Here is a 12562-nt window from a genome sequence, read left to right as displayed (position 1 = left end):
AATGCCTGTATTCTTAGGAATACAATTAAATTTTTAACTTCTAAATAAAGATTTTTAAAGACATTTCTTTCAAGTATAATCCTTTCTTCACTGATGTTGTGTGTTTTTGTAAAGACATATTAATAATATGTCAGAAATTACATTTACCAGTGAGATAAGAAGGTTTTTATAAGTGCTTATAATCACCATTGACTTCTGTTTTATTGTAATAAAATATGCGTAAAATAAAATTTATTATTTTAACCATTTTTAACTGCACAATTTGGTGGCATTAAGTGCGTTTTCAATGTTGTGCAACCATCACCACTATATATCACCAAAATTTTTTATCATTCCAAACAGAATCTGTATCCATTAAGCAATAACTCCCCATTCCTCCACTCACTGCCCTCCCAGCCCCTGGTAACCTTTATTCTACTTTCTGTCTCTATGAGTTTGTGTATGTTAGATACTTCATATGTGTAATCACACAATATTTGTCCTTTTGTATCTGGCTTATTTCACTTAGTCCAGTGTTTCCAAGTTCTTCTATCTTGTAGCATGCATCAGAATTTCATTGTTTACCATTGGTTTCGAATATTTAGTAGTAATTCAAAATTGTGGATTTCTTTGAGGATATAAGAAATTTAATATAAGTGAGATATCTGACTCAAAATGTGGATGTGAATACTATTCCTTCCCAGTATTATCTACAGTGTCATACACATGGGTCCAGTTTAGCCATAATTCTAGTTTGCTTCTCTCTTGACTATTCTCTCCTTCTTCAATTTCCAGAAGTCCTTGAGTGCTTCCAAATGTGACAGCTTTCAGTTTTACTTTCTATTATCTTGTCCAATTGAAGCCAAGAGCCCAAGCGCGTGTTCTTTGAAACTGAAGGATGCTAAACTATCATGAGAGATGCCACTAAGAATGCTTATAACATCATTGTATATAATGTACTATTATATAAATGTAATTTATAATTAAAGAGATATTCAACTTGGAACAATTTCTGAAATTAATATGGATTATTGGTCAGCACTTCCTACTTATCCTATAAAAAAAACCGAAAAATAGGTACCTTAATTATTTATGCATTTCCTATATTTTGACAATAGATTGAATTCTAATCCACTATACATCACTTCTAGCCAGTGCTTTCATGTGAACAATTTCTGGAGTAGTTTCCTGTTTAACATGATCTCGCCGAACTTATCCACATCTAACCAACAATGTTCTAAATGACTAATTTTGTCATTTACTGTGGTAATCACAGTGTCACTTCTTTCAGTCTAGCATTGTTTCCTTGGCCTTAAGTGCATTTTATAGGGCTTTAGTGATAGTACCATATATTTCAGTAATGCCTGAACTTGGAATTGATAGAAGATGAACTAAAAATTCACGAAGAATTTTATAGTTTTCTGTATCAGTTGGAAATTTTGTTTGACCTTTTTAGAAATGATAGCAGTTATTCTCATATTTCTCCCACCCAAACTAAGGTACACACAATTATGAAGATGTGACTTCAAGGTAAAAATAATGATTTAAGCTTTCTTAGGGGTACATTGTTTCTACCATGTTTTTCATAAAAAAGCAACTATTTTTGAATCACTTCATTAATAATAAAAAATCAACCCCTTCTCAGATGTTGGTAAGCATGCCTTCTTTCTGAGTCCCCTGGTGAAGAGGAAGATGAAGAAGGAGAAAAAAAAAGACACCCTGTGTCATCAGACCTAATAATGTCAGCAACACTGCCGTTATCAGTACTATGGCCTGACACCATGATAAGTTTTTTGAGAAATTATCTTATTTAATGTTCACAAGAAATTCTTTAGGGAGGTCATCATATCCCCATTTTAGAGATAAGGAAACTGATTTTTGAGAAAAAAGTAGCTTTTGCTAAATCAATCAGCACTTCTATCAAAGAAGTAAGACTTGAACCCAAGATCATCTGACCCAACAATGCATACTCTTCATTAACTCATTTTATTGCCTCATGAATATGATTTAATGAATATGAAGCATCAATTGGTTTTCAGATCTGGTTAGTTCATTATGATGGCATAAATCAGTATTTGTTACCAGAGATGTTTCTTCTTTTCTTAACTGGGTTTTCCATAATGCAACATTATATATGTGTTGAAATAGATGTTGTTTACCACACCTGAACAACATAATCTATTGAACAGACCTATCTGCTTGCTGACATAAAAGCATTTTGCATTTGTTACTAGAGTCATTAGTAGTGGCATTTTCTTGAATCAGTGTCAACTGTTTTCACTCATATCTTAGAAGAAGTAGGAAGGTCTCAAGAAGTTTGACAGTTTCGTGGTGCATGTTGCGGAAGGTGTCTTAACAGCTTATCAATAAAACTCAAGAAGTTAACTTCCTCCTTATATTCATGGGCACTTATGAGTATGACTGATGGATAATGCAGGATCCTTATGAACTACTGTATATATTTAACTCCCAGGCTTTATTTTTCTTTGATTACTTCAAATTCTCAGATGATATCTCTGCGATATTAATGAGCACTATACTCTGAAAAATCCATATGACAATCATTCAACCTTATAACACATTTTATTTTGCATCCTCTTCCAAGAGGACTATTCTTGAATCTATATTTGCTTCCTGGAAACTGTGAAGAGAATGTCTTCAGATGGTTGTGGAGCATTGTTAGTAGTTCTTCATAGAGGCTCAGCTGTCTTCTGTCTATGGCAGTCATTAAGAGTAGATGTTATTTGGAAGTAAAAAAAAATGGATCTTAGTGTATCACTTAAATGGGATAACTATCACACATCATCCAGCAACGTTTGCTTTTTTTTTCTTTTACTTTGGTGAGGAAGATTCAACCTGAGCTGACATCTGTTGCTAATCTTTCTCTTTTTGCTTGAGGAAAATTTGCCCTGAGCTAACATCTATACCAGTCTTCTTCTATTTTGTATGTGGGTCACTACCACAGTATGGCCACCAACAAGCGTTGCAGGTCAATATCCAGGAACCAAACCTGGCCACCGAAGCAAAGCACACTGCACTTAACCAGTAGGCCGCAGGGATGGCCCCTAGCAACCTTTGCTTTTTATGGTGCTCCTTCTTTCTACTCTTACTCGTCAGCAAAGGGACATGTCCTTCAGTCAATTTCCTCCTAAAATTGTTATATCAGATAGGGGGAGCTTAATTGCTTACAGATTTATTTTCTCTAAGAGCTACTCAGATATTGAAGATATATTTCCTGTGGCTTACCTTTTTTATCTTATTTAGAAAAAAAGAGTAGTACTAAAAAATTATTTTTTATTCTTTTAGTAGCCAGGTCTCACCTAACAATACAGCTTTCTCTACAATTCCTTGCATTTTTAAAATACAACACAATACACTCAATACCCGAAGCTAAACTTATTCAATATGACTGTTATTCTTGGCCTTTCCGCAGGATTAAATAGTCATAATCATACAAGAGATAAGGATCTCTTGGAGTAAGAGAATAGCAAATAACATTTAAAGAAATTTCTTAGGCATTTGTTCCCTTGAAATTAGATGAAAAGGGTTTTACTAATGAATGGCAAGAAACAGGTTGACATAAAATTCTTTAGTGTTTCTCTGTATGGATGTTTAAATGACATGATGGTTTCTTTTTCCCCAAGTGGGTTCGTTATTTTTACTTGAAAGTTTTAGTTACATATTTCAAGTATTTTTCTCACTAGAAAATGGGTGCATAATACAATATGCACCTAACAAGAAGTCTTTTAACAAAACAATCTTATATTGCTGTAAAATTACTTTGGACTAACCCAAACCTGTATCATTTAAATATTAAGTACAGGTAAGCAAAGAGAATCAAAATGCAAATATTGAATTACAGCAGCCCTGGTTTACACATGGAAGGCCAAATTATAGTGGAGAAGATACATGAGAACTTTAAATCTATCTGTGAGTTTACCACCTATATTTTTTAATCAAAAAAAAATGTAATTGGCATCTACACTTAGTTGAATATTGACATAATGTATAGAGTTTGAGAAATATAGCCTGGACATAATTAAATCATTGAACTTATCTATCTAGTATAATTTGATTTTTTAATCTTAACATTTTATTTCTTTGTAGTCCAACAAAAATTTGGATATTTCAATTAATGCATCAAACAACTTTAATCTCAACATTACGTGGTCAGTTGGTTCAACAGGTAAGAGAATTTTGTTGTCATGTGTCTTTCACATCTGTTACTATATAGAAGGTGTTCTCACATGACCTTTTACTGTTAATTTAAATAATTGAAATAAAAATATTATATACCATAATTATTGTGCTGTTTCAGGTAAAAATAGTAAGTAGCATTATTAAGGAAGCTTCGTTTGTGCTGAGAGAGGGTTAAAAAAAAAACTACACTTAAGATATCTTCCATAATAAGATTTATAAATTGAAATTGTTGACTTTAAAAAAAATCTGAGAAGTACAAGTCCTTATGTTGGATTATTAAAATTATGCTCACTTTTTTTCTATTTACATCTTAGGAAATTCTGTTGATTTCTGTTTTCTATTTCAAAGATATACTGTTGCATAAAAGTGCTAGAAACTTGTTTTTGAGAAAGTATATGGATTCTTAGAAATCCGTATTTGACTTCTGCAAATTAAGTCATTATGCTATTTTAATATGTCGAATCATGGAAAAAGAATTCAGGAGTACAAGGTCTTTGCAATTCCAGAACTTATATTACATGTGTAAAAACTGAGAAGTTCAGGTAAATATATAGGCCTTTTATTACAATAGTGCCAAACATATAGTAAAATCTTGGCACTGTGAGTTTTGTTAATTAAGAATTCATGATAACTTGTACTGTTAATTTGAAATTTACTTCTGCACAATAAGCTGACTCCACAAAAAATTTCAAATTTGTCAACAACAAGAATATATAAAACCTCTATAATCAATTTAGAACAGTGATTTTAGTATGCAAGAAATCACTTGTAACTTGCAGGTTGCTAGAACCAAATCTCAAAACTTTGGATTCATCAGATTGGGAGATGGAGTTAGGAAATATGCATTTTTTAAAAGCATCCAAGGTAATTTTGGAATAGATGATCAGTTAGAAATTAACTCAGTTGCTCAGTGTACTAATTGTATTATTTTTATAGTTTGTTAAGGTAAAGGACTCAGTAAGATTGTTGAAATTACTTTCTATTTAGTTAATTTCAGTGAATATTTATTGAGTACCCAATATATATTTAACTAATTGAGCATTTAGCTCATATTTTAAATTACAGCCTCATCCCAATGTATTCAAAGTACTGATGGTTCAGTTTGTAGTAAGACAAATAAGTAGATTTTTTTCCATTTTTTAATGGGGTTGAAACTTATGAAATATGTTCTGAGTTGTTTTGAAAGGCTCTGTGAAGTAGTAAGTAGAAAGAACTCAGTTTCTGGAGCCATATGTACCTGAGTTCCAAAATTCCAAAGAGGAATTTGCTGTTGACTAGCTATAAAGTTGAGGCAAGTGCTTTAATCTTTCTGAGGCTCAGGTTTCAATTTGAAAAAATAGAGATGGAATACCTCTGGGGTAAAATTGTTTTAGAAAAGAATATTAAAGTCTCTAAGTCAGTGCCTAGTGCATAGCACTTAATCAGTGGTTTCATTCTTAAAAATAATTTTAATACTAAATCTATTTCCATTATATTTATGACAAATCTTATTTTCTTTCTTCTTTGTCGTTCTAAATGGTAACCATGAGTTTATCTTTATATTTATGTTCTCACAGTACAGTTATAAAAATTAAGTTAGTATAATATATATTTTAAGTTCATAAAGATCCCTATTTCCTAATATAAGTTATTTAAATTTATTATTATTTACATTTTAGCTGGAACAATATCTGGAGAGGAGACTCCTATAGTTTCCAAGACTAACATAAAGGAATATAGAGATAGTTTTTCCTATGAAAAATTTAACTTCAGAAGCAATCCTAACATTACATTCTATGTGTACGTCAGCAACTTTTCCTGGCCTATTAAAATACAGGTAAGTGTTAATAGTATTGAATCTAATGCCCATTGAGTATTTTATTTAAAAAAAAATGTTGTTTTTGTTCAAAGAGATGATATAGATAGATTTCTATGTTTTGAACAGTATGAAAACTTGTATTGACCCTTGATAAAAAGGGCGCATCAATGTCTGTGATGATGAATGTCTCCATAAAAAACCTTCATACAAATAACATTGAATCAACCAAAGAATATTCTAATTTTTTGATAAAATTGTATTCTTAAAAAATATATCAGGGGGCCGGCCCAGTGGTGCAGCAGTTAAGTTCTCTCATTCCACTTTGGTGGCCCAGGGTCCGCTGGTTTGGATCCCAGGTGCGGACATGGCACTGCTCATCAAGCCATGCTGTGGCAGACATCCCACATATAAAGCAGAGGAAGATGGGCATGGATGTTAGGTCAGGGCCAGTCTTCCTCAGCGAAAAGAGGAGGATTGGCAGCAGATGTTAGCTCAGGGCTGTTCTTCCTCAAAAAAAAAAAGCATCAAAACTTGAAATAATTAGGTTGTTTCAGTTTTGTGATTAATTATATACTTTAATTGAGGGTTAAGTAGATACTCTTTTCTTTTTCTTACAATGCCACTTGTAATTATTTGCTGTGTTTAGTAATCTCATTTTTGCTTTATTATATACTGAACATAATTTAAACTTTCATTAAAAATTTAGGATTAGCAGTACTTAACAGTTGGTTCTTTAAGACTCACTACCTCTCACCACTCATTTCTTTATGCTATGTATATGGTGTAGGTTTCGTTTTTAGTGTGTTTAGTGATAGCCTGCTAAAGGCCTCAGATTTATTGCTAGGAAACGTTTAGAATGCTCTTTCTATCTTGAAACAGTCAGCGTTTGGGTTCTTAATTTATGCTTTTATAAAAGCCTATATGCTGTAATGTTGGGAGTTGTTCATTTATTCATTCTTTTGACTGATAGTTTGATCCGACTGAATTCAAATTATTGAATAGCTCATATGTGCCAAGCCTCGTGCTAGGCTATTATGTTTTAAAATCTTCTAAAAATTTACAGATAATTCCTCCTCTTTTATATTAGTAGATGACAGCTTATGATCTGTGACTAGAAATGTTGGCATGTTTTATTTATATTAATTTGTATGTGATTTGTGGGAGGACTGAGTAATTTTTAAAAATCATATGTTTACTGGAAAAATTCTTCTTGTTTACAAGGTTGATTTAACATCTAAATTAAGGAAATTACTTAACTATTCAAGAAATATTAGTACAAATTACTGCTCAGTAAATGGCAATGGAAATTAATTTGATAAATTTATTTATTCATTGTTAATGGTTGATTTAGATCCTAATACAGTCAGAAAATGCTGGAAATCTTTCCATATAGTTTTTAAGAATTTACACACTGGGGATGCCGAATGTATCACCTTTTTTTGTAAGATTTATACAGAAATATTAATCAGATTTCACTTGGTCAAATTATGATTGAAGGTGACAAAAGGGCTCATCTATAGAGCTTATTAAGTGGTAATTAAAATTGATATAATTGTTAGATTTTTAATTGTTTCATGCCCTTTATTTCTTGGTTATCCAATTGTATTTTATTTTTAAGCAAATTACATAGTTACTTTAGAATGTTCATGAATATTTAATGGTTAGAAATTAACTTTCTAAATTGGACTTTCTTTTGAGAACATACTAGTAATATATTCTGGAAGCTAAACCAGAATTTGTGGAATAAAGTTGCAATATTCCACTCTCCCAAAATATTAAAATGTGAAAAATAACTGTGGTGGTCAAGATAGGTAGAGCCTAAATTCTACTCTTTGATTAAGATCATTACATTAGTCCTGAGGAATATGTTATATTAAGGCATATGAGTATGTGTCTTTTTTTGTAGGACTATAATAAACTTTAAATTATTAAATAAAATAGTAAAATTAATTGAGATTTCTTTGCTAATAGAATTGAATTATGTTGATTCATTTTTGCATGTTTAACCAAGCTTGCCCTTTGGGGGTGAGCTCCACGTGGTCATTTTGTAGTATTCCTTTTATATATTGTTGGATTTGATTTGTCACAATTTTGTTAAGAATTTTTATACTTACGTTTATGGGGGATGTTAGTCTGTAGTCTTCTATTCTTATAACCTTGTTTGACTTTATATCATGGTACTGCTGGCCTTATCAAATGAATTGGGAAATATTCCTTCCTTTGTAATTTTTTGCAAGAATTTGTGGAGAATTGATGTTATTTCTCTCTTAAATCTGTGGTAGAATTCAACATTGAATGTATGTGGACCTGGGAGTTTTTGTGTGTGTGGGAGTGTTTTAACTACAAATTTATTTTCTTTAATAGATTTAGAACTTTTCTGGTTACTTCTTTCTTCTGGAGTGAACTAGATCAGTCTGTGTCAGTTGTCTCTTCCATTTCATCTAATTTATAGAATTTATTGACAAAAGATTGTTAATAATATTCACATGCTATCCAGTGATGTTCTCTCTCTCATTCCTGATATTGGTAATTTGTTTCTCCTCTCTTTTTTTCTTTTCTTGATTAGTCTGGCTAGAGAGTTATCAATTTCATTGATTTTTCTTAAAGAAACAGATGGTTTCACTTCTTTTCTCTACTTTCTCAATTTCATTAATTTCATCTCTAATTATTCTCTTTCCTTTGCTTACTTTGACATAAGTTTACTATTCCCCTTCTTGTTTCTTGAGGTCAATACTTTCTAATTTTCTTTTTGACTTCCTGCTTGATTAATGGAGTATTTAGAGGTGGGACATTTCATTTCTAACTATTTGGAGAATTTTTAGAAATGTCTCTGTCACTTAGCTCTAATTTAATTCTAGTGTAAAACATGGAACATATTTTGAATGATTGAATTCTTTTAAATTTCTTGAAACTTATTTTATAGCCCAGGTGTTTGGCTAAATAATGACTCTGCCAAGGTGACCACATCCTGTCCTAATTGATGGTACCTGTGGCTATTATATTACATGGAAAAAGAGGATTTTGAAGTTGTGATTAAGTTTAGGACCTTAAAATGATTATCCTGCATTACTGCGGTGGACTCAGCCTAATTACATGAGTCCTTGAAATAACCTTTCCTGGCTGAGGTCAGGGTCCGAGGGAGATGTGCTTACAGAAGAATGGTCAGAGAGAAGGAGGGGGCCACCAGCCAAGGTCTCTACAGGCTGGAAAAGTCAAGGAAGCAGATTCTCCTCTAGAGCCTCTAAAAAAAGCACACTGCCCAGCCAACACCTTGATTTTAGTTCAGTGAAATCTGTCAGACTTCTAACATACAGATCAGTAAGATGGTAAATGTGTATTGTTTTAAGCCACTAAGTGGTTGCCAGAGCAATAGAAAGTGAATAAACCTAGTGTCTTAGTCCGTTTGGGCTACTATAATAAAATACCACTGACCAGGTAGCTTATAAAGAACAGAAATTTATTGCTGACACTTCTAGAGCCTGGGAAGTCCAAGATCAGGGCACCAGCATGGCCAGGTTTTGGTGCTGGCCTGCTTCCTGGTTCACAAGCAGGTGCCGTCTTGCTGTGTCTTCACGTGGTAGAAAAGAATAGAGAGCTCTGTGGGACCTCTTTTATAGGAGCGTTAATCCCATTCATGAGGGATTCATCTTTAAGACCTAATTATCTTCCAAAGGCCCTGCTTACTAATACCATCACCTTTAGGAGTTAGAATTTTAACATATGAATTTGAGGGTGACATAAACATTCAGACCATAGCACCCAGTATGTGATCAATTTTGCTAAGTGCTGGACAGTTGCAAAAAAGATGCATTCTGCTGTTGTTGGGTGGAGTCTTCTCAATTATCAATTAGGTCGAGTTGGTTGATAGCTTTCTCAGGTCTTCTAATGTCCTCGTTGATGTTCTGTCAGTTTGAGAAATGAGTGTTGAAATCTCTGACTGTATTGGGGATTAGTTTATTTGTTCTTGTAGTTTTATCAATGTTTACTTCACGTATTTTGAAGCTCTCTTATTTAGATGCATAAATATTTAGAGTTTTTATGTCTTGTGCTTTGTTAGTGAGGAGCAGAGCTGCGTTTAGTCTAGGGTGAATCTTTCCACTCCTGAGGCCCTGCCTTCGGGGCATTCTATTCTATGACACACCAATGATAAGGTTTTCTACTCAGGCTGGTGGGATCACGAGCTATTCCCAACTCTATGTGAGTTTTGAGGATTTTTCTCTCTGCCCCTTTCAAATGATTCTTTCCTCAGCCTTGGATAATTTCTTCACCTGTAGGTAGTATTCAACTGCACTCAAGGGGGCCCTTAGCAAGTCTCTGGAGCACTCTGGGCAGTTCTCTCTTCTCCAGTACACTGTCCCGTAAACTCTAGCCACCTTGGCTTCTTCACATTCCCAGTTTCATCTCCTCAACTCAGGCAAGTTTCTGAGATACATCTGTGTTCACTCTCCTTTTGATGCAGCCTCAAAACCATGATACTCTGTGGCATTTAAAAGCACGCCTCATTTTTCCTACATTCAGGGGTCACTGCCCTGCATTGCTTGATATCCAAGGTCTAAAAACCAGTGTTTCGTATATTTTTGTCTGTCTTACTAGTTGTTTTGGCAAGAGGATAAATCTAGTCCCTGTTACTTCATTTTGGGAGGAAGTAGAAATCCTACATATAATTTTGAGTCTAGGTAGTAAATAAAATAAATATGGTAGCCATAAGTTCGTTCAGTAAATGAGAGGACTGTTACTAAATATGTAGGTTTATGTTTTTACTTGTAAATTGTTTTATTTAGTTTCTTAGATTTAAGCTTCCAAGTACTTTTTGGATAAATGGTAGGTTGTAGACATACATCTATTTTAGATTTCATAAGCACATAATATTGCAGATTCCAGCAAGTTGTAGATATGAGAAAGTTTACAAGCCATAGATGAAATTATTCATAAATATTTACAAATCACACTCTATGGAAGCATTTGCTTTGAAAAGTGACTGAAATAAAAAAGTACAAAAAACCTAATTCCTATTGGAAAGTATTCATGAGACCATGGATACCAAGAATCCTCTGTCCAAAAATAAATTATTACTGTTTTCTTTTCACAAAATTTTATCAGTGATGTTTCTAATATGCAAAAATAAAAATTTCTGATAAAAATTGACATTTAACTTTTATGATCATTTTTACTTAATGTATTTTAATATTTGCTTTAGTCGAGTTGCTACACAAGGAGAGAACTTTGTGAGTATAGCTGAAAGAAAGTGCTTTCAGGTTACTTAGCCTTTCTGCTTATAATTTAATTCTTTTTCTTCTTATATGTTCTAGCATAAAAGAGATATAAAAGTTTAATATTTAGTTTTGTTGTTTACATAACAAAATATTTTTGTATTATTTCCTTTTTGTAAGCCAGATATTTCACATAGGTTTTTCTTGAATCTATATCAATAGTATTTTCATACTTTTATGTGGTAGTAAATTTTTTCCATCACAATTCTTTTGAGCACTTTTAGTTGTAATGATTCCATATATATTTGAACAGATTGAACAGATCAATTTAAAATGTATTATGTGAATAAGGAGAAGTTTTTACTGATATGTAAGAAAGTAGAAAAGTATGTCATTTGGCTTGATCCAAGTAGGGTCTAATCCTGTTATTAGTGGAATGAAACTTGCTAGCATGATAATAGAACTTTGTAAATTTCTACAAATAATGAAAAAATAAAAAGGCGTAGTAATGATCATTATTTACCCAGTAACGTCTGTATTTCATCAGTCAGAGGCTAATATAAAGTTAGGCTTCTTCCAGAAATGGCAGATATTGAACATTTATATAATTTTTTGGCTACATTTTTCAAGCAGATATTTATTAAATTTCAGTCACATACAGGGCACTTTGCTATGGGGATAAAATAGTACACAAAGTAGTCTCTGCCCTCATGTAGCTCATAAAATATATTAGTCTGCATTTTTTCAGTTGTAGATAAAGAAATCCAAGTTTAAATTAGCTTCAAAGTAAAACAAGAGACACTCCAGACAGAAAACAGCGCGTTCCTCTGGGAGGAAATGTCTTTAGAAACTTCAAGCACTCAATATCCCTTCTCTGACCATCTTACCTAAAACTATATCCCTTGATGTTCTTTCTACTGTACTATAGAAGTAGTTATTGAATTGACAACGTGATCATTCCTTCTCTGTCTCTAGCTTCTGTTTCACAATGTATGTTGGCCACATTATCTTCTATTTTAGTTGGGTTTATAACATTGTAATTTAGTCTTCTCAGAGAGAAAAGGGAAAAGACTGTTTTTTAGACACTTTATACAGAGTCTCAGGGACATGTTTTGGTTTGTTTAGGTCATAAAATGTTATCTGAGCCATTCATCATGGATGTGAATGGTACTTATGAGTTGGAGGCTCTACATTATTTATTCGCTTCTATGTCTGTTAACAGAGGTGATACTAAAGCAGGAAAGCTTCTTGGAGAGAGTTATATTGAAGCTAGATTTTGGAGGATGAGTAGGAGTTCAGCGAAAGGACATAATGCATGAGGTGGAATTCTAGACAAGATGGATTGGTTTTCAAGGTTATGTTTAAAGAATTTTCA

General features: G+C 32.8%; 1 protein-coding gene across 3 annotated transcripts in view; it reads left to right on the top strand.

Annotated features, from left to right (window-relative positions):
- ATRNL1 (attractin like 1) overlaps positions 1–12562 on the top strand; it is a 740103-nt gene that overhangs the window by 282147 nt on the left and 445394 nt on the right. For all 3 annotated transcript variants that reach the window (XM_070260546.1, XM_005602549.4, XM_070260536.1), the window contains exons 23-24: positions 4087–4165; positions 5838–5995. In XM_070260546.1, coding sequence (XP_070116647.1) covers positions 4087–4165; positions 5838–5995 — 237 coding nt within the window. The remainder of the gene's footprint in view (positions 1–4086; positions 4166–5837; positions 5996–12562) is intronic.

Source organism: Equus caballus, chromosome 1 (assembly GCF_041296265.1).
Source record: "Equus caballus isolate H_3958 breed thoroughbred chromosome 1, TB-T2T, whole genome shotgun sequence".
NCBI classification, from domain to species: Eukaryota; Metazoa; Chordata; class Mammalia; order Perissodactyla; family Equidae; genus Equus; species Equus caballus.
The sequence above is the reverse complement of the archived record's forward strand: the minus strand, read 5'-3'. Positions and strand labels throughout refer to the sequence as shown.